Source organism: Gymnodraco acuticeps, unplaced genomic scaffold, assembly GCF_902827175.1.
Source record: "Gymnodraco acuticeps unplaced genomic scaffold, fGymAcu1.1, whole genome shotgun sequence".
Classification (NCBI taxonomy): domain Eukaryota; kingdom Metazoa; phylum Chordata; class Actinopteri; order Perciformes; family Bathydraconidae; genus Gymnodraco; species Gymnodraco acuticeps.
Genome location: NW_022990165.1, coordinates 1,351,706 through 1,364,502, shown reverse-complemented (window position 1 = coordinate 1,364,502; position 12,797 = coordinate 1,351,706). Strand labels below are relative to the sequence as shown.

Below are 12,797 nucleotides of genomic sequence, written 5' to 3'. Positions count from 1 at the left end.
GAAATGCTTTCCAAGTGAAACCCAGGCTTCCTCACCTTGCCTCCTCCAGGGGTGTGCTTTATGTTGTCCTTAGATCCACAACGAGATGAAACATTAGGTAACTCCAGCTTCTTGTCAAGGATTTGGACCTGCGAAGGTGTGAGAAGAAGAAATACAAGTCCTTAATTCCATTGAGAATAACTGCAGGAGGGGATCAGCCCAACATGGAAGAAATAAGATGTTGAAGAGATGGAGATTAAAGCAGGTTTTTGATCATTTCATTAAAGCTGCCATCCATAACTTAGTATGTCACACATCACATTTACTGCAGAAACTACTGGGGGGATTCTCATATACTAAGTGCATGTTATTAAATAGGGATAGATAAACATCAAAGTAACATGTGAGTCTACAAAATGACCATATTGTTACAGATGCCAACTTTAACACATTAAAGCAGTGGACCTTTGGTTAAATGCACCTTGATCTTTTAATGAACTAATAGTTAAAACACATATTTCAGTGTCTAATTGAGCAGATTCAGAAGATTCAGAAGTCCATCTTCTATTACAAAATGGAGAGCACAAAGAAAAGAGAGAGCACTTCCTTCTTTTACCAAAAGCTGTTTTTTGATGATCATAACTGCAGAGATACTCAAGAGTCAGGTGTTGAGTTCATCCCTCAGTTACTCACATTGCCGCCACCGGGTACATGTTTCATATTGCCTTTGGAGCCACACTTAGACTGGACACTACTAAAATCCAACTTCTGTTCAAGGATTTGTACCTGGAAGAATGAAAATGTCAGCTTTTAGATTTGTGGGTTTGAAACATGTGCTGTGAGAGTAGGACTGAGAGAGCTGTTGACCATGCTGTTAACCGTCGTGTTGCTTTGTGTAACATGTGTAACATGCAGCTGTGTAACATGCAGCTTCAGGTGATACTACTTCAGAGAGAGGCTTCGGAAAATCTTCCTCTCATTCCTTCAGTAAACAATAAGTGACATCCTCTCTTCTGTTTATTTGATCTACCATTTAAATGTCAGTGAGATAAGACTTTTTAACTATTTCATTTTGGTTCCTAAATATACATCACAGAATCCTTTCAATTTTAGCAGATAGATTACATTGATAGATAGATAGAATATTAGACATGTGACCATAGCCTACACTGAAATAGAACAAAGACTTTGCAGTGCTAAAACGGACCACACACACACACACACACACACACACACACACACACACACACACACACACACACACACACACACACACACACACACACACACACACACACACACACACACCCACACACACACACACACACACACACACACACACACACACACACACACACACACACACACACACACACACACACACACACACACACACACACACACACACACACACACACACACACACACACACACACATTCAACAAGTACATTGTGTTGACAGGACATCAAATTGGAGTTTTGATTCCAAACATATTTATCAGAGACTCTGGAAGCAGAAGAATGCTGATTGGCTGATTCAAATCTTAGTGGGTGGAGCCAGATTTTACGCCTTTACGGCCCGTCCACACACAGGCATGAAAAAAATCTTTCAAAGCTTCGCCCATTCACTTGAATGGGGTGACGTAGAAGATTTTTAATCTTCGCCGAACTGCATTGTGGGGAGCGGAGCATGGCTTTGCAAGCATCGTGAGCATCAAAAGTTGAGCAATGTTCAACTTTTGATGCTCCCGATGCTTTCGAAGCTGGCATCAGCCAATCAAATCCCGTTTATGCAAATCCCGCCAGTACAAGCGCTAGCCAATCAAACCGCGTGCAAGCTGGGAGAGCCAGACCGCAGTTCATTTCCTCATATTCCAAACGAGAAATTACGGTAGCAAATCACCCGGTTCTTTACGACCAGAACTATCTACCGGGATACAAACCGGAGGAACCAGGCATGGAGGGAGGTGGCAGAGACAGTGGCTGAAACTGGTAGGTTTTCGCCTGTTTGGGGATTTTATATCCAGTTTACTTCGTTTTAACATTGCTATTGCTTTGTATGTCGGGGGCGGGAGATTCATGTGATTGGTTGTTGGTCGCCTTGGGCGCGTGAAATCGCCAAGCTTCAGACACGCCCAGCATCAAGATTTTTCAAGATTTTTTTCATGCCTGTGTGTGGACGGGCCGTTAGTATTTATAAAGATTTTTTTTTTAAAAACAAGGTATTTTCTTGTTCTACCCCAACAGGTCAGGATGCAAGCCACATCGACCTCACATTTGAATCTTTAACAGTTCAATTGGAATTATTTTTGCCAAATTTGAAGAAATTCCCACCCTGCGTTCCTGACATATCGTGTTTATAGGTATTAGACGTACAACCGGAAAATGTAATTCCTCGGATGTTTTAAAGGAAAATAAATAAATAAATGCATTGTCAATGTTTTAAAAGATGGAATTACACTATAAAAGAATGTTGGACCTCAAACAGTACCTTTACATTTCAGCTTAATATATAGGTATTTCTTTCTTTTATCAAGAAAACTTCAGGAACGAGTCAGTGCACATCTCCCTGGATGTCCTCATGAGGTTTGAACCTTCCAAACAGTTCTACCTTCAAAGCGTTATCTAAACCTCCGATCTGCAGATCACAGTGGAGTCTTAAATCGGCATGCACTATGATGTGCACTCAGTGTAACATCAATGTAAGTTCAGTTACCTTTCCCCCCCCAGGCTGGTGCTTCAGGTTGTCTGTGGAGCCGACCTTGGACCTGACATTCTTCAGGTCGGGCATTGGAGCCGCTGCAGCCAGAGGGACGGGGGGGCGGCTCTTCAGCGAGCCCGGGGATTTGGGCGTAGAACGCACCACCGCCACTTTCTTCACTTTGTTGGCCTCCGCCGCCTTCGCAGAGAGTTGGCTAGAGGGAGATTTAGTGCCGGGGCTGCTATGGCCACTCCCATCTTGAGCAATCAGAGAAGCAATGAGTCAGAGGTTTCGAAAAAGTCCTCAGTAGAGGATGGAAGTGAAAGAATAAATAAAAATATAATCAGACTAGGAGCTCTGGGGACTAAAAGCTGACCAAGTTTGATCCAGGACCGGATCAGACTGTGGCAGTGTGCCTAAGGGACGCTAAAAGTGATTGCTATTGATTTTTACCTTTTTGATTTTTTGGAGTGGGAGGTTTCTTGGCACTAGCTGTATCACAACAAATATAACAAATCAAAAGTAATTCTTAAATCTTACACCTTATAAAATGACAAATGATAATGAAAAGAATACAAATGAGAAGTGCTGGTTCTGTACCTGCTTGAGCTGCTGATTTTACTCCTTGGGTTTGAGACTTTGCAAGACCGGGACCCTGAAAAACAGAGAAGAGACGCTGCTTTAACATCAAGAAAGCTGCTTTTATTCAAGTACAAGTAATCAAAACATGTTTGGAGACAATAATCATAAAAAATGAATGTCAAAATTGGTGTAAAGGATGATTCACTATCAAACAAATGAATGTTAGGGTGCCTTCTCAAACCAGACAAGGATATTGAGCAGCCATCTTTGACCACCTGACCCCCGCTCAGCTCCAAACTCTCAGCAGCATTCAGAGGTGTACTTACTCCGGGCTGCCGGGGCCCCGGGCTGCTGGTTTTAATGGGGATGGAGCTGGGGCCGTTTCCGGAGGGAGAGTTTGTTTTGTTGCCCCCGGTGACTGGGGATGGTCTTTTAGGGGAAGAGGTTGGTTTGATAGCAGTTGGGGTCTTTGTGACGGGGAGGAAAGGAAAAAGGAATAAAATCTAAATCTAAAGTTCTAATGACAATGAACATAAAAGAGGAATGAGTGAACAAATGAAAAATGACAGAAAGGAATGAATGTATTTCACAAACAAAATGGCAAAGGATTGTTCTGGTTTTATGCAACATGGGTCTTATTTTTAACGTCTTCTATCAGTTGTAAACATGGTATAGATCTGGGGGCACGCTCAGTGTACCGACAAATTAAAGTCGGACAGTGAAACAAATGCTCCAAACTATATGATACAAATAAATGCTATTCTTTAATCCAATGCTTCCAACACATTCAAATCACAGTTAAAAACATATATAATACTTTAACAGCTAATTGTTGTAAGCATTTTAAGGTACTTTTGTATTTGGTTTTGGGGACAACAACTTCAGCATAGTTGCAATGAGGCAGCTGAATTAAATACAACAAATATATATACGGTACTCCGCTGGAAATAGCAAACACAAACATTTAATGGTGAACAAACGTTGTTGGTGGAGACCAAAAAGAGGTGAAAACAAACTTGACTGAAAATGTGTGATAATATTGTTCTGTAACTGATGGATGTTTAATCAAAAAGCTAACAAGTGCAATATATTATATTTTAAAGCCAATACCATGTCAGTGGTCCAAATTGGTTTTGGTCAAGTTTTTTGTAGTCATGGTTAAAATAAACTTTGACTGAAATAAACACCAGGGTAGGACTTTTGTAGAAGCATCCATCCTACCCTCTAAGAGCCTTTGTTATTATGATACAGTCTTTTCCAGATTGTAACCCTCGATTTGTGGAACTCTCGCAAGATGGTTGATGTAAGGCATTGACCTTGTGTAGGAAAGGTCGTCAGGCAAGAGTTCTCGCAAGATTTTCTCACCTGGAGATCCATTTACAATCTAACCGAATGATTCTTTCTCCAGTGTTGCCATGTTTCTGAATAAATGGTACAGTAACAGAGAAAAGATGGACAGAGCTGCAAAATATGATCCAATTTGTAAGAAACCAGAATATTCCCCTAAATAAAATAAATGATGATTCTTGGTCACATACCTTATCTGCAGAGCCGTTATCGATCTTTGCTTGAGCTATAGACAGAAGAGAGAGTGGCAGACTTTAGATAACACGTTTATTATCTTTTATGTCTTCCTTATTTCCACCCAGATGAACTAAATTAAGAAAAGTGCGTAAACACATTCAAATTAGGCAGAAAACTAAACCAAATGTTGGTGATATGCAGCATGCATGGTGACACAAAGTGCTTGTGGAAACCAAAAAAGTGGATTTTATTGGGGAACGCATAACCAGCAGAGTGAGCAAAGATGGAGCCATGAAAGAAAAAGTGGGGAGGGAGGACAACAAGCTTCCTCTGGTAAAATAGTTTATGTTCCAATAGAAAAAGTCTTAGGGAGAGTGCAGCATGGCATACGGTAGAAGCTGCGTTGTAAAAGAAAGAAGTGGAAGGAGTTAACTGAGGAGGGCTCTGGTGAGTATGACAGCAAACAGACCTTTGAAGATAGGGACCGGCACCATAGACTTTCTGCCCAGAGAGCTTTGGGGGGGAGTTTGGCGGAGCTCAGCGGTACCAGTGGTCAGAGCCGCACTCATGCTCATTATGTCTGAGTCATTAGAAATGTCAGGCTTTGAATAGCCGGCTCTGTGTAACCATGAGTCACTGCTGCTGTTTTCAATCGCCGTATCGGATGGCATTTTGGTTAAAAAGCTGTCCGTGTCAGAAATGTTCCTGCTGCCATTAAGATCTTCTGAAGGAGAGTCAGAGTGTGACAGACTTTGAGCTTGTTGTGTTTCTGCTGGCATGCTTTCGAACGTTAAAACGGCTTCATCTTTTTCAGAGCTGTCTGTCTCTCCTTGATTGACCAACAACTCTTTGTCCCCAATGGACGTCAGGTCTTCCAAAGCAGCGCTCCGAATCAAAGACATCCCGGGCAGATTGCTGGTTTCACTCAGGCACTCGGAGGCGTCCAGGCTAATCGCCCTTTGAGAGTCCACGGCTGCAGGGCTCGCCATGTCGTCCCGTCTTATCTCCGACCCGTGGCTGAGGTCTTCAGAGGCCCATAAAGACTCACTTAGCCTCTTCCCACACTCCTCCACCGCCTCATTTCCTGGGTCCATGGGGCAGGAAGCTCCCATGGAGTCAATGCCCTCCCTAGTGGCTCCATCGCCCGCAAACACAAAGTCACTGCAGTCTCCAGAAGCAGGCTTTGCTAATTTGTTAGGAAAGGAGATTAATGATGACATTCACAGCACTTGTTTTCCATCTCCCCATTGAAACTAAATATATAATTAAAGATGGGACAGAACTGGACAAATGCCGTCCATGACCAAAAGTCTATTTGGATATTTCCATAAATAGAAGAACAGAGAGCTATAAAAAGGTGAGATGTGATCAATGGTGGAAAAAAAACCTTCACATGAAATTAAAATGAGATGGAAATGGACATGAATGCATCACATCAGGCTGACAGACAACACATGATGCATTCAAGTGAACAGAATGAACAACAGACTACTAACATATTCCTTTCCATAATAATAATTAAATACAACAATTATAGAGCTATATAAAGTGTATGCAGTCTGGATTGTGGCACTGCAACAAATATAGACGTTTACAGTGTAAAATAAGAATTATTATAAAAATAAAATAGTATAAAATAATACAAATGTATAAGTAATAAATTAATACATTAATTTATAAGGAATGTGCATGCATTAAAAATACAATTACATTTGCAAATCATTTATTATGTTTAATCATTTTGCCTTTGACTTATACTTTACATTTTAAATCACAATATTATCTAAAACATGTTGAAGATGCTTTTTGCTATGTGACAGATGTCTTTTTTTAAAGCTTAAATATTTAATTGAATTCATGTTATGTAAAATGTTGCTTTGCTTTTGCGTTTTTATACAAATAATAGATCAGACATATAAAGTCAAATAGTGCAGTTTGAGTAAATTGTACAATTAATTTTGGGAAGTGTAATGATAATGCTTTTACTTGAATAACTACGCATAAAATGCATCTGAAATGACCCTTCTCTATGGTTTATTGTATTAGTAAGTACCAATTAAACCCCGTCAGGTATCACATAAAACAGTCCTGGAGTCCTAACTGTCCATATCCATCAGCTGCAGTCATTAAATACAGCCCAAGTGCGATCAATCAAATACTTAACAGCCTACCTGTTGAAGCTGCTCCTCCTCCTGCTGCTGCTGCTGCTGAACATGATGAGACAAATGGAAACATATATGAGTAATGACTTTCTGTCATTTTAAGTCATCAATACACTCCCTCACTGCAAAGAAATCAATACAAAGCCCACACACAGCATGTCTTCAGTTAATGCAGAAAGCCCAGAGCAAATCAAGGTTACATTTATCATTGAAAAACAAAGAGATGAATATGCAAACAGTGTTTATGTGAGTGTGACGTTGTGCAGCAGAACCGCACCAAAGGCTCCATGTGGTGCTTCAGCTGTTTCTAACATCATTCTGTTGCATCGGTTTAACACAGGACGCTTAAATCTGCCTTGAGGTTTGGCGCATTCCCACCATTCTGAAATAGCCAGCATGTAACCATCTTTTATGTCCGTTTATGATCATGTGTAGTTCTAAAAAGGAGCAAATCATCAACCATTACAGCAAGCATGAAGCCAAGCCAAAGGATCAACCAAAAATACAAAAACAGCACTCTTTTCCATTCATGATGCTGAAAGAAAAAGATAGTAAGCCACATTTAAATCAGTACAGACACAAGAGCAGCTTCGGGTCATACAAATTGAAGAAATTGTTCCACATTTTGGGAAATTCCCAAACTTGCTTAGAGTTAGATGAGAAAATTGATACCACTCTCACTTCTGCATGTTCAACATGAAGCTACAGCAGCGGGTTAGCTTAGCACAATGACTGGAAGCACGGGTAAAAAGCTAGCCTAAATAAAGCTTTCTAATAATAAACCCTGCATGATAGGTTACATTTTAGGTACAGTTTGTTGGTTTGTTTAAAGTACACAGATAAAACAAGATATTTAAAGAATTTACTTTTCGCCATTGACACTTCAGTGTTTTCTGATTCATTGAAAACATATCTTAAAGGTGGGGTAGGTAAGTTTGAGAAACCGGCTCGAGATACACTTTTTGTTATATTCCATGGAATGCTCTTAACATCCCGATAGCAATGAATATCTTAAGTGCTTTGACAAAAAATCCATAAAAAAATGTCATCTGTGGAAGCCGTAATACTGTAAAAAGTACAACCAATCCGTTTAGCCGGGCCGGCTAAACGGATTGGAATGCCGCTCTGTCTGTCAGCCTTCCATCTCGTGCACGCACAAATGTATCTCGTGCCCTCATTGGGCGTGCCCTCATTGGGCGTGCATTGCAGCAGTACTTCAATGACTCGCCAGCAACAGGCGGCCACTTTCACCAGTCTGCTGACGTCATGTGCGCGTTCATGTGTGTTGGAGGAGGTGCTCTGTAAGGAAGTCTGAAGGAAGGGGCGGATTCTTTTCGGCTGTGTACTTTTCTGAAACTTACCTACCCCACCTTTAAGTTGCCAAACAATGTTAGCCAGTGAGCTTTAGTGTCGGAGCAATCATCTGCTCCTTAAAACCCACTGTCTGTGTTTTAACATGCTCTTTTGTTTTATTGTTCTGTCTTTTAAATTGTTTTATTTAAGTATTCCAGTAATGTGTGTTGCATGTTTTAAATTGATTGTATTTACTTGTTTAAAATGAAATGTGTTTTAGGTTGACTTTTAAAATCTGTCCAGGGACTACAGATGAAAAATAGCCTCTTGGCTAACTCTGGCACATTTACAGAAATGTTAATTAATGTGCATTGTCCCTGTTAAATAAATGAATAAATCAAATAAAAGTGGTGCTAGAAGAAGGATTTTGTTACTTTTGGACAGATTTGTGCAAGCAGTTCCCCCGTTTCCTGTCTTCAAGCTAAGCTAGGCTAAGCGACGTTAAGCTAACCGGCTGCTGGCTGTAGCTTCCTTTGTTGAATCATACAGACTCGATAGTGGTATCAATCTTCTCATGCAAGAATGAGAATATATTTCCCAAAATGTCAAACTAGGAAAACAACTAAAAGCGCAAGCGGCTGAAAGAGGCAGGAGCTGAAAGACCGGAGGCGTACCAAGCTGCCCCTCGCCTCCACATGAAGTGCTCTCTGTTTCTGAGAGCTCAGGCCCTGCCGCTTCAACACCGGCCTTCTCTGACGTCTCCACTGCAGGATAAATGGATGTCAGTCAGTCAGAAAAATAGGAATAGCTCATCCCTAAACATCTCTCTAATTTGACTTACTTTCCTCTGGTTTATTAAAGCTAAATTAGCTCTGAAACGACACCTCCTGACCTCATGCTGTGGTATTTATCACGTTCACAGCCAGGAGCTGTTCAACAGATCAAGGAGTATTTCCACCCGATGACCCTGCTTTCCACTACATCTTAGGACTCGCTGTCACTCTCACTATTTATGATCAAAGCATGCTTCACCCAGGCTGAAGTGGAGCTACTGTGGCTAATTCTCACAGGCATAGAGACATGACTTCCCATGTTAGTCACCATGTTAGTGTGTGGCTAGGGAAGAGATGTTGTTCCCTGTGTAGTTTGTCGCACTGTGTTTGTACTGAGAACACAGCTACTGTACATGCAGCAGTATGAATGTAACGTGAAGTGCATTTACTTAAGTACTGTCCTTAAGTACACACTTGAGGTACCACTTTCTACTTTTATTCCACTACAATTCAGAGGGAAATTGGGGGTATTTGTACTTCACTTACTTCAGCTTTACAAGTTACTTATTTTTCACAGAAAACACAAGAAATGTATACATTATGTTTTGTTAGAAATTAAATGACCAAAAGTGCGAACATGTACAGCTGAGAAGCTTCATTGATAAATCAATTAGCCTATTAACAGAAAACTATTTGAATACATGGGCAATACATATAAGGCACAATAAATGAGAAAACAAGCAGAAATATGTAGATTCAAACCAAGAGGAGCTGAAAAAATGAAAAGTGTAAAGGTGGGAGAAAACCAAGAAACTGAGATTAACATTTCTCGAATTATATCTCTGACAAAAGGAAAAGTTATTGATAAAAAAAGAGAAATGAAGTGGAAAAACTGCATACAAACTGAAACGTGCTTAATGAAGGTTAAGTTGAGTCAATAAAGTCCGAGCGTCAGACATGAGGCGCGCAGGCGGTCGTACCAGGGTGCACCTTGTCGTCACAGAGCACAGACAGAGGTGTAGCCCCGTTTTCACTGACAGCTGCTTCAGGCTCTGAGGAATAAAGGTTAACTGAAGGTCAGGCTGGAGGTTCAGCATGAAAGACATTAACTTGAGACACTTGTTTTGAGCTGTTAAATTGAATTAAAATGGTTAAAACCTTTGCAACAGTCACTGTAATTTAGCTGTTAAATCCTGACTCCCCGTAAATGAGGAAATAAGACAAGAACAAACCATAAAAACACAATGAAACAGGTCTTACATCCTAAATAATAAAATGGTATGTTGGGGAAGATTCAATCTGTTAGTACATTATAAACATGCACAAGAAACTCTGAAAAAACCCACTTTCTTTCTTAATTTCCCTCAGCCATATTCACAGAAGCACATAGAAATAAAAAAATTCAAATTTTTAACCCATTAGACAATATTCAAAGGCAGAAATCCTGACATTTATTTAAACTAGTGTATCCACACGGTCTTTAAAGTAACTTAAATCAATTTATAATGAGCTTGGACGATCAATTTGTCATGAATGTATCATACTATTGGACTTCAAGACTGCATAAGAGTTAGAAAATAACATTTGTAGTAATTGTATTTTTTGTGTAACACATCTAGATTATTTCTATATTTGAATGGCCACAATTATAGGAAAAAAAGCTATATGTTAAAATGTATGCTCTGAAAGCATGGAGAGTAAACCAACTAATACAATTGTGGGCTGGACAGAAAAATAATACATTGAAAGTCATGAGAATGCTCCATGAGGGGGAGTTGCAGATTAAGCTGATCGTTGGCTGAACATCGATAATTATTTCAAATACAAATGGCACCTTCTACTTTTTTATATATCTATTCTTAAGATATCAATCATAGCCACTTTAACTTTGGAGAAAATCAACTTTTCAAACTAACAACATCCCATTTTAAGTTGATTACTTATTAAAGGAAAAACATTTTGAAACCATCATTATTACAATGTACCGCTCTACACATCATGTACCAACTATAACCACTCAACTACCTTTATCCTACAAGCACCACACTTTCTAACTACGTTTCCGCTCTAACAGATTGATGACACTCACTCTGTGTTTCACCATTGACAGACTGTGTGTGCTGCTGCTGCTTCCTGTTTGCATGTGAGAAGATGGAAAGTGGAAACAGGGAGAACGTCTGCACTCATGAGGGCTGTAAACTGGGGAAAGCTAGGCTACGCACTAATTGGCCATACGGTGGATATAAGGGATGAGAAAGAGGAAACGGAAACTGATTATTAGCTACTGAACAATGTGCCAGGACAGTTATTACTTATTCTATAACTGTGCAACTGAAACATTTGACATTATTTACCCTTTCATAACATGTGCCTTTTTCTGTGCAGCATTAAAGGCCTGATTGTTTATGGACTGAATTGGTAGCGTACAGTGCCACAGGAGCTCCTTCTGACCCAGATGCCTGGATTACAGAGCACAGTGAAGCTGCAGTCGGCACTCTAGCATGTCTTGTATCCATTATGTAAAAGTGGGATTAAACAAAGCACAGTTGAAACTGCGGGGCTCGGCTTCGGCCCCATGATCGGTACCGATCACAGAGACTTTAAGAAACAGCTCGGAGATTTCAATCTTTTTAAATCCCTCTCTTTGGGAACTTTTAAGAATATGCTCTGGGATTAAAGCGCCAAAAGGTTGAGTTAAACTCCAATTTGTGGGCCACAAAGATTACCCACAAGTCAGCTTGTTCTCAAGATTAGAAACATGGAACTATCGGCAGATACTAAACATGTCATTATTGGTTTATAACACACTGTAATGTAGCTATAAGCACATATGAAGACAGTTTGAAGTGATTTTTCGTAATATGTTTATGGTGTTAATAAAAACTACATGGCTTAATTTTATGTAGGCAGAGTAGATTATTTAACATGCTATTTTATATATGTGCTTAAAAACAATCCAGAACATCTCTTTAATTCATACAATGACATATTTACTTAGACAGCTAGTTATTATTATTTGTTAAGAACAGTGCATTATTCATTGGTGTCAATACACATAAATAAACTATATTGAAGCAGTTATTATAATCTTTGTAGAGCTTGTTCTTTTAAGCTAATATATGCTAAAGCGCACATGTTCAATATTAGTAAATGTGTTTCAACTGCAACTGAACTGAACAGCTCACTGACGGAGTGAAGCTGGTGTGTTAGATGCCAGAACATCGGAGCTGACCCATGACTTAATGATGAGAAGATAATATGAATGCTGTCATCCGGATTAGTCATTATGGTCAGACAGACAACAACAGTGTGTGAAATAGCTCAGCTGCTAATTCATTTGAATGGGGGTAATGATTTGATGAGGCTCCTGCAGAATAACACAATGTGACGTCATTTGGCGAGCTGCAGCACTGGCTAATCAAATGGGTGCAAACCTTAAATTAGGAAGTATTTCATTGTTGACTGTGCAGGTGTATTCTACTATGTACAAGTGACATTTATTGCCGATCTGAGTATCCCTCTTAATCATCTTCATGATTCAAATATATATTATAAATATATATTATGGAAGGTTGTCAAGTGGACTAAGTATATATTAGACATTTTAGCTGACTTGATAAAACATATGAGTGTGTATATAATAACATTTATATTATTTCATCCCAATTAAAAGCCTGCTCCTTGTTATTTTTTTATTTTTTGTGATATCCGAGGTAAAAACGTACCATGTGCAATTGTAAATAAAAAACCTGTGGAAGAGCCACACTTAAAAGCAAGCCTGTA

The 12,797-nt window shown here is 39.6% G+C and overlaps 1 protein-coding gene across 7 annotated transcripts in view; it reads right to left on the bottom strand.

Moving 5' to 3' along the window:
• Positions 1–12,797, bottom strand: part of LOC117547045 (microtubule-associated protein tau-like) — a 60,777-nt gene that overhangs the window by 9,514 nt on the left and 38,466 nt on the right. For 2 of the 7 annotated variants that reach the window (XM_034217499.1, XM_034217497.1), the window contains exons 5-13: positions 9,995–10,066; positions 8,916–9,005; positions 6,958–6,993; positions 4,801–4,835; positions 3,589–3,729; positions 3,281–3,335; positions 3,134–3,172; positions 2,696–2,937; positions 36–128 (exon numbers count right to left, since the gene is read on the bottom strand). In XM_034217499.1, the coding sequence (XP_034073390.1) occupies positions 36–128; positions 2,696–2,937; positions 3,134–3,172; positions 3,281–3,335; positions 3,589–3,729; positions 4,801–4,835; positions 6,958–6,993; positions 8,916–9,005; positions 9,995–10,066 (803 nt within the window). Of the gene's footprint in view, positions 1–35; positions 129–672; positions 766–2,695; positions 2,938–3,133; positions 3,173–3,280; positions 3,336–3,588; positions 3,730–4,800; positions 4,836–6,957; positions 6,994–8,915; positions 9,006–9,994; positions 10,067–12,797 lie in introns of all 7 variants that reach the window. The other 5 variants (XM_034217504.1, XM_034217501.1, XM_034217500.1 and 2 more) reach the window with 5 other exon arrangements.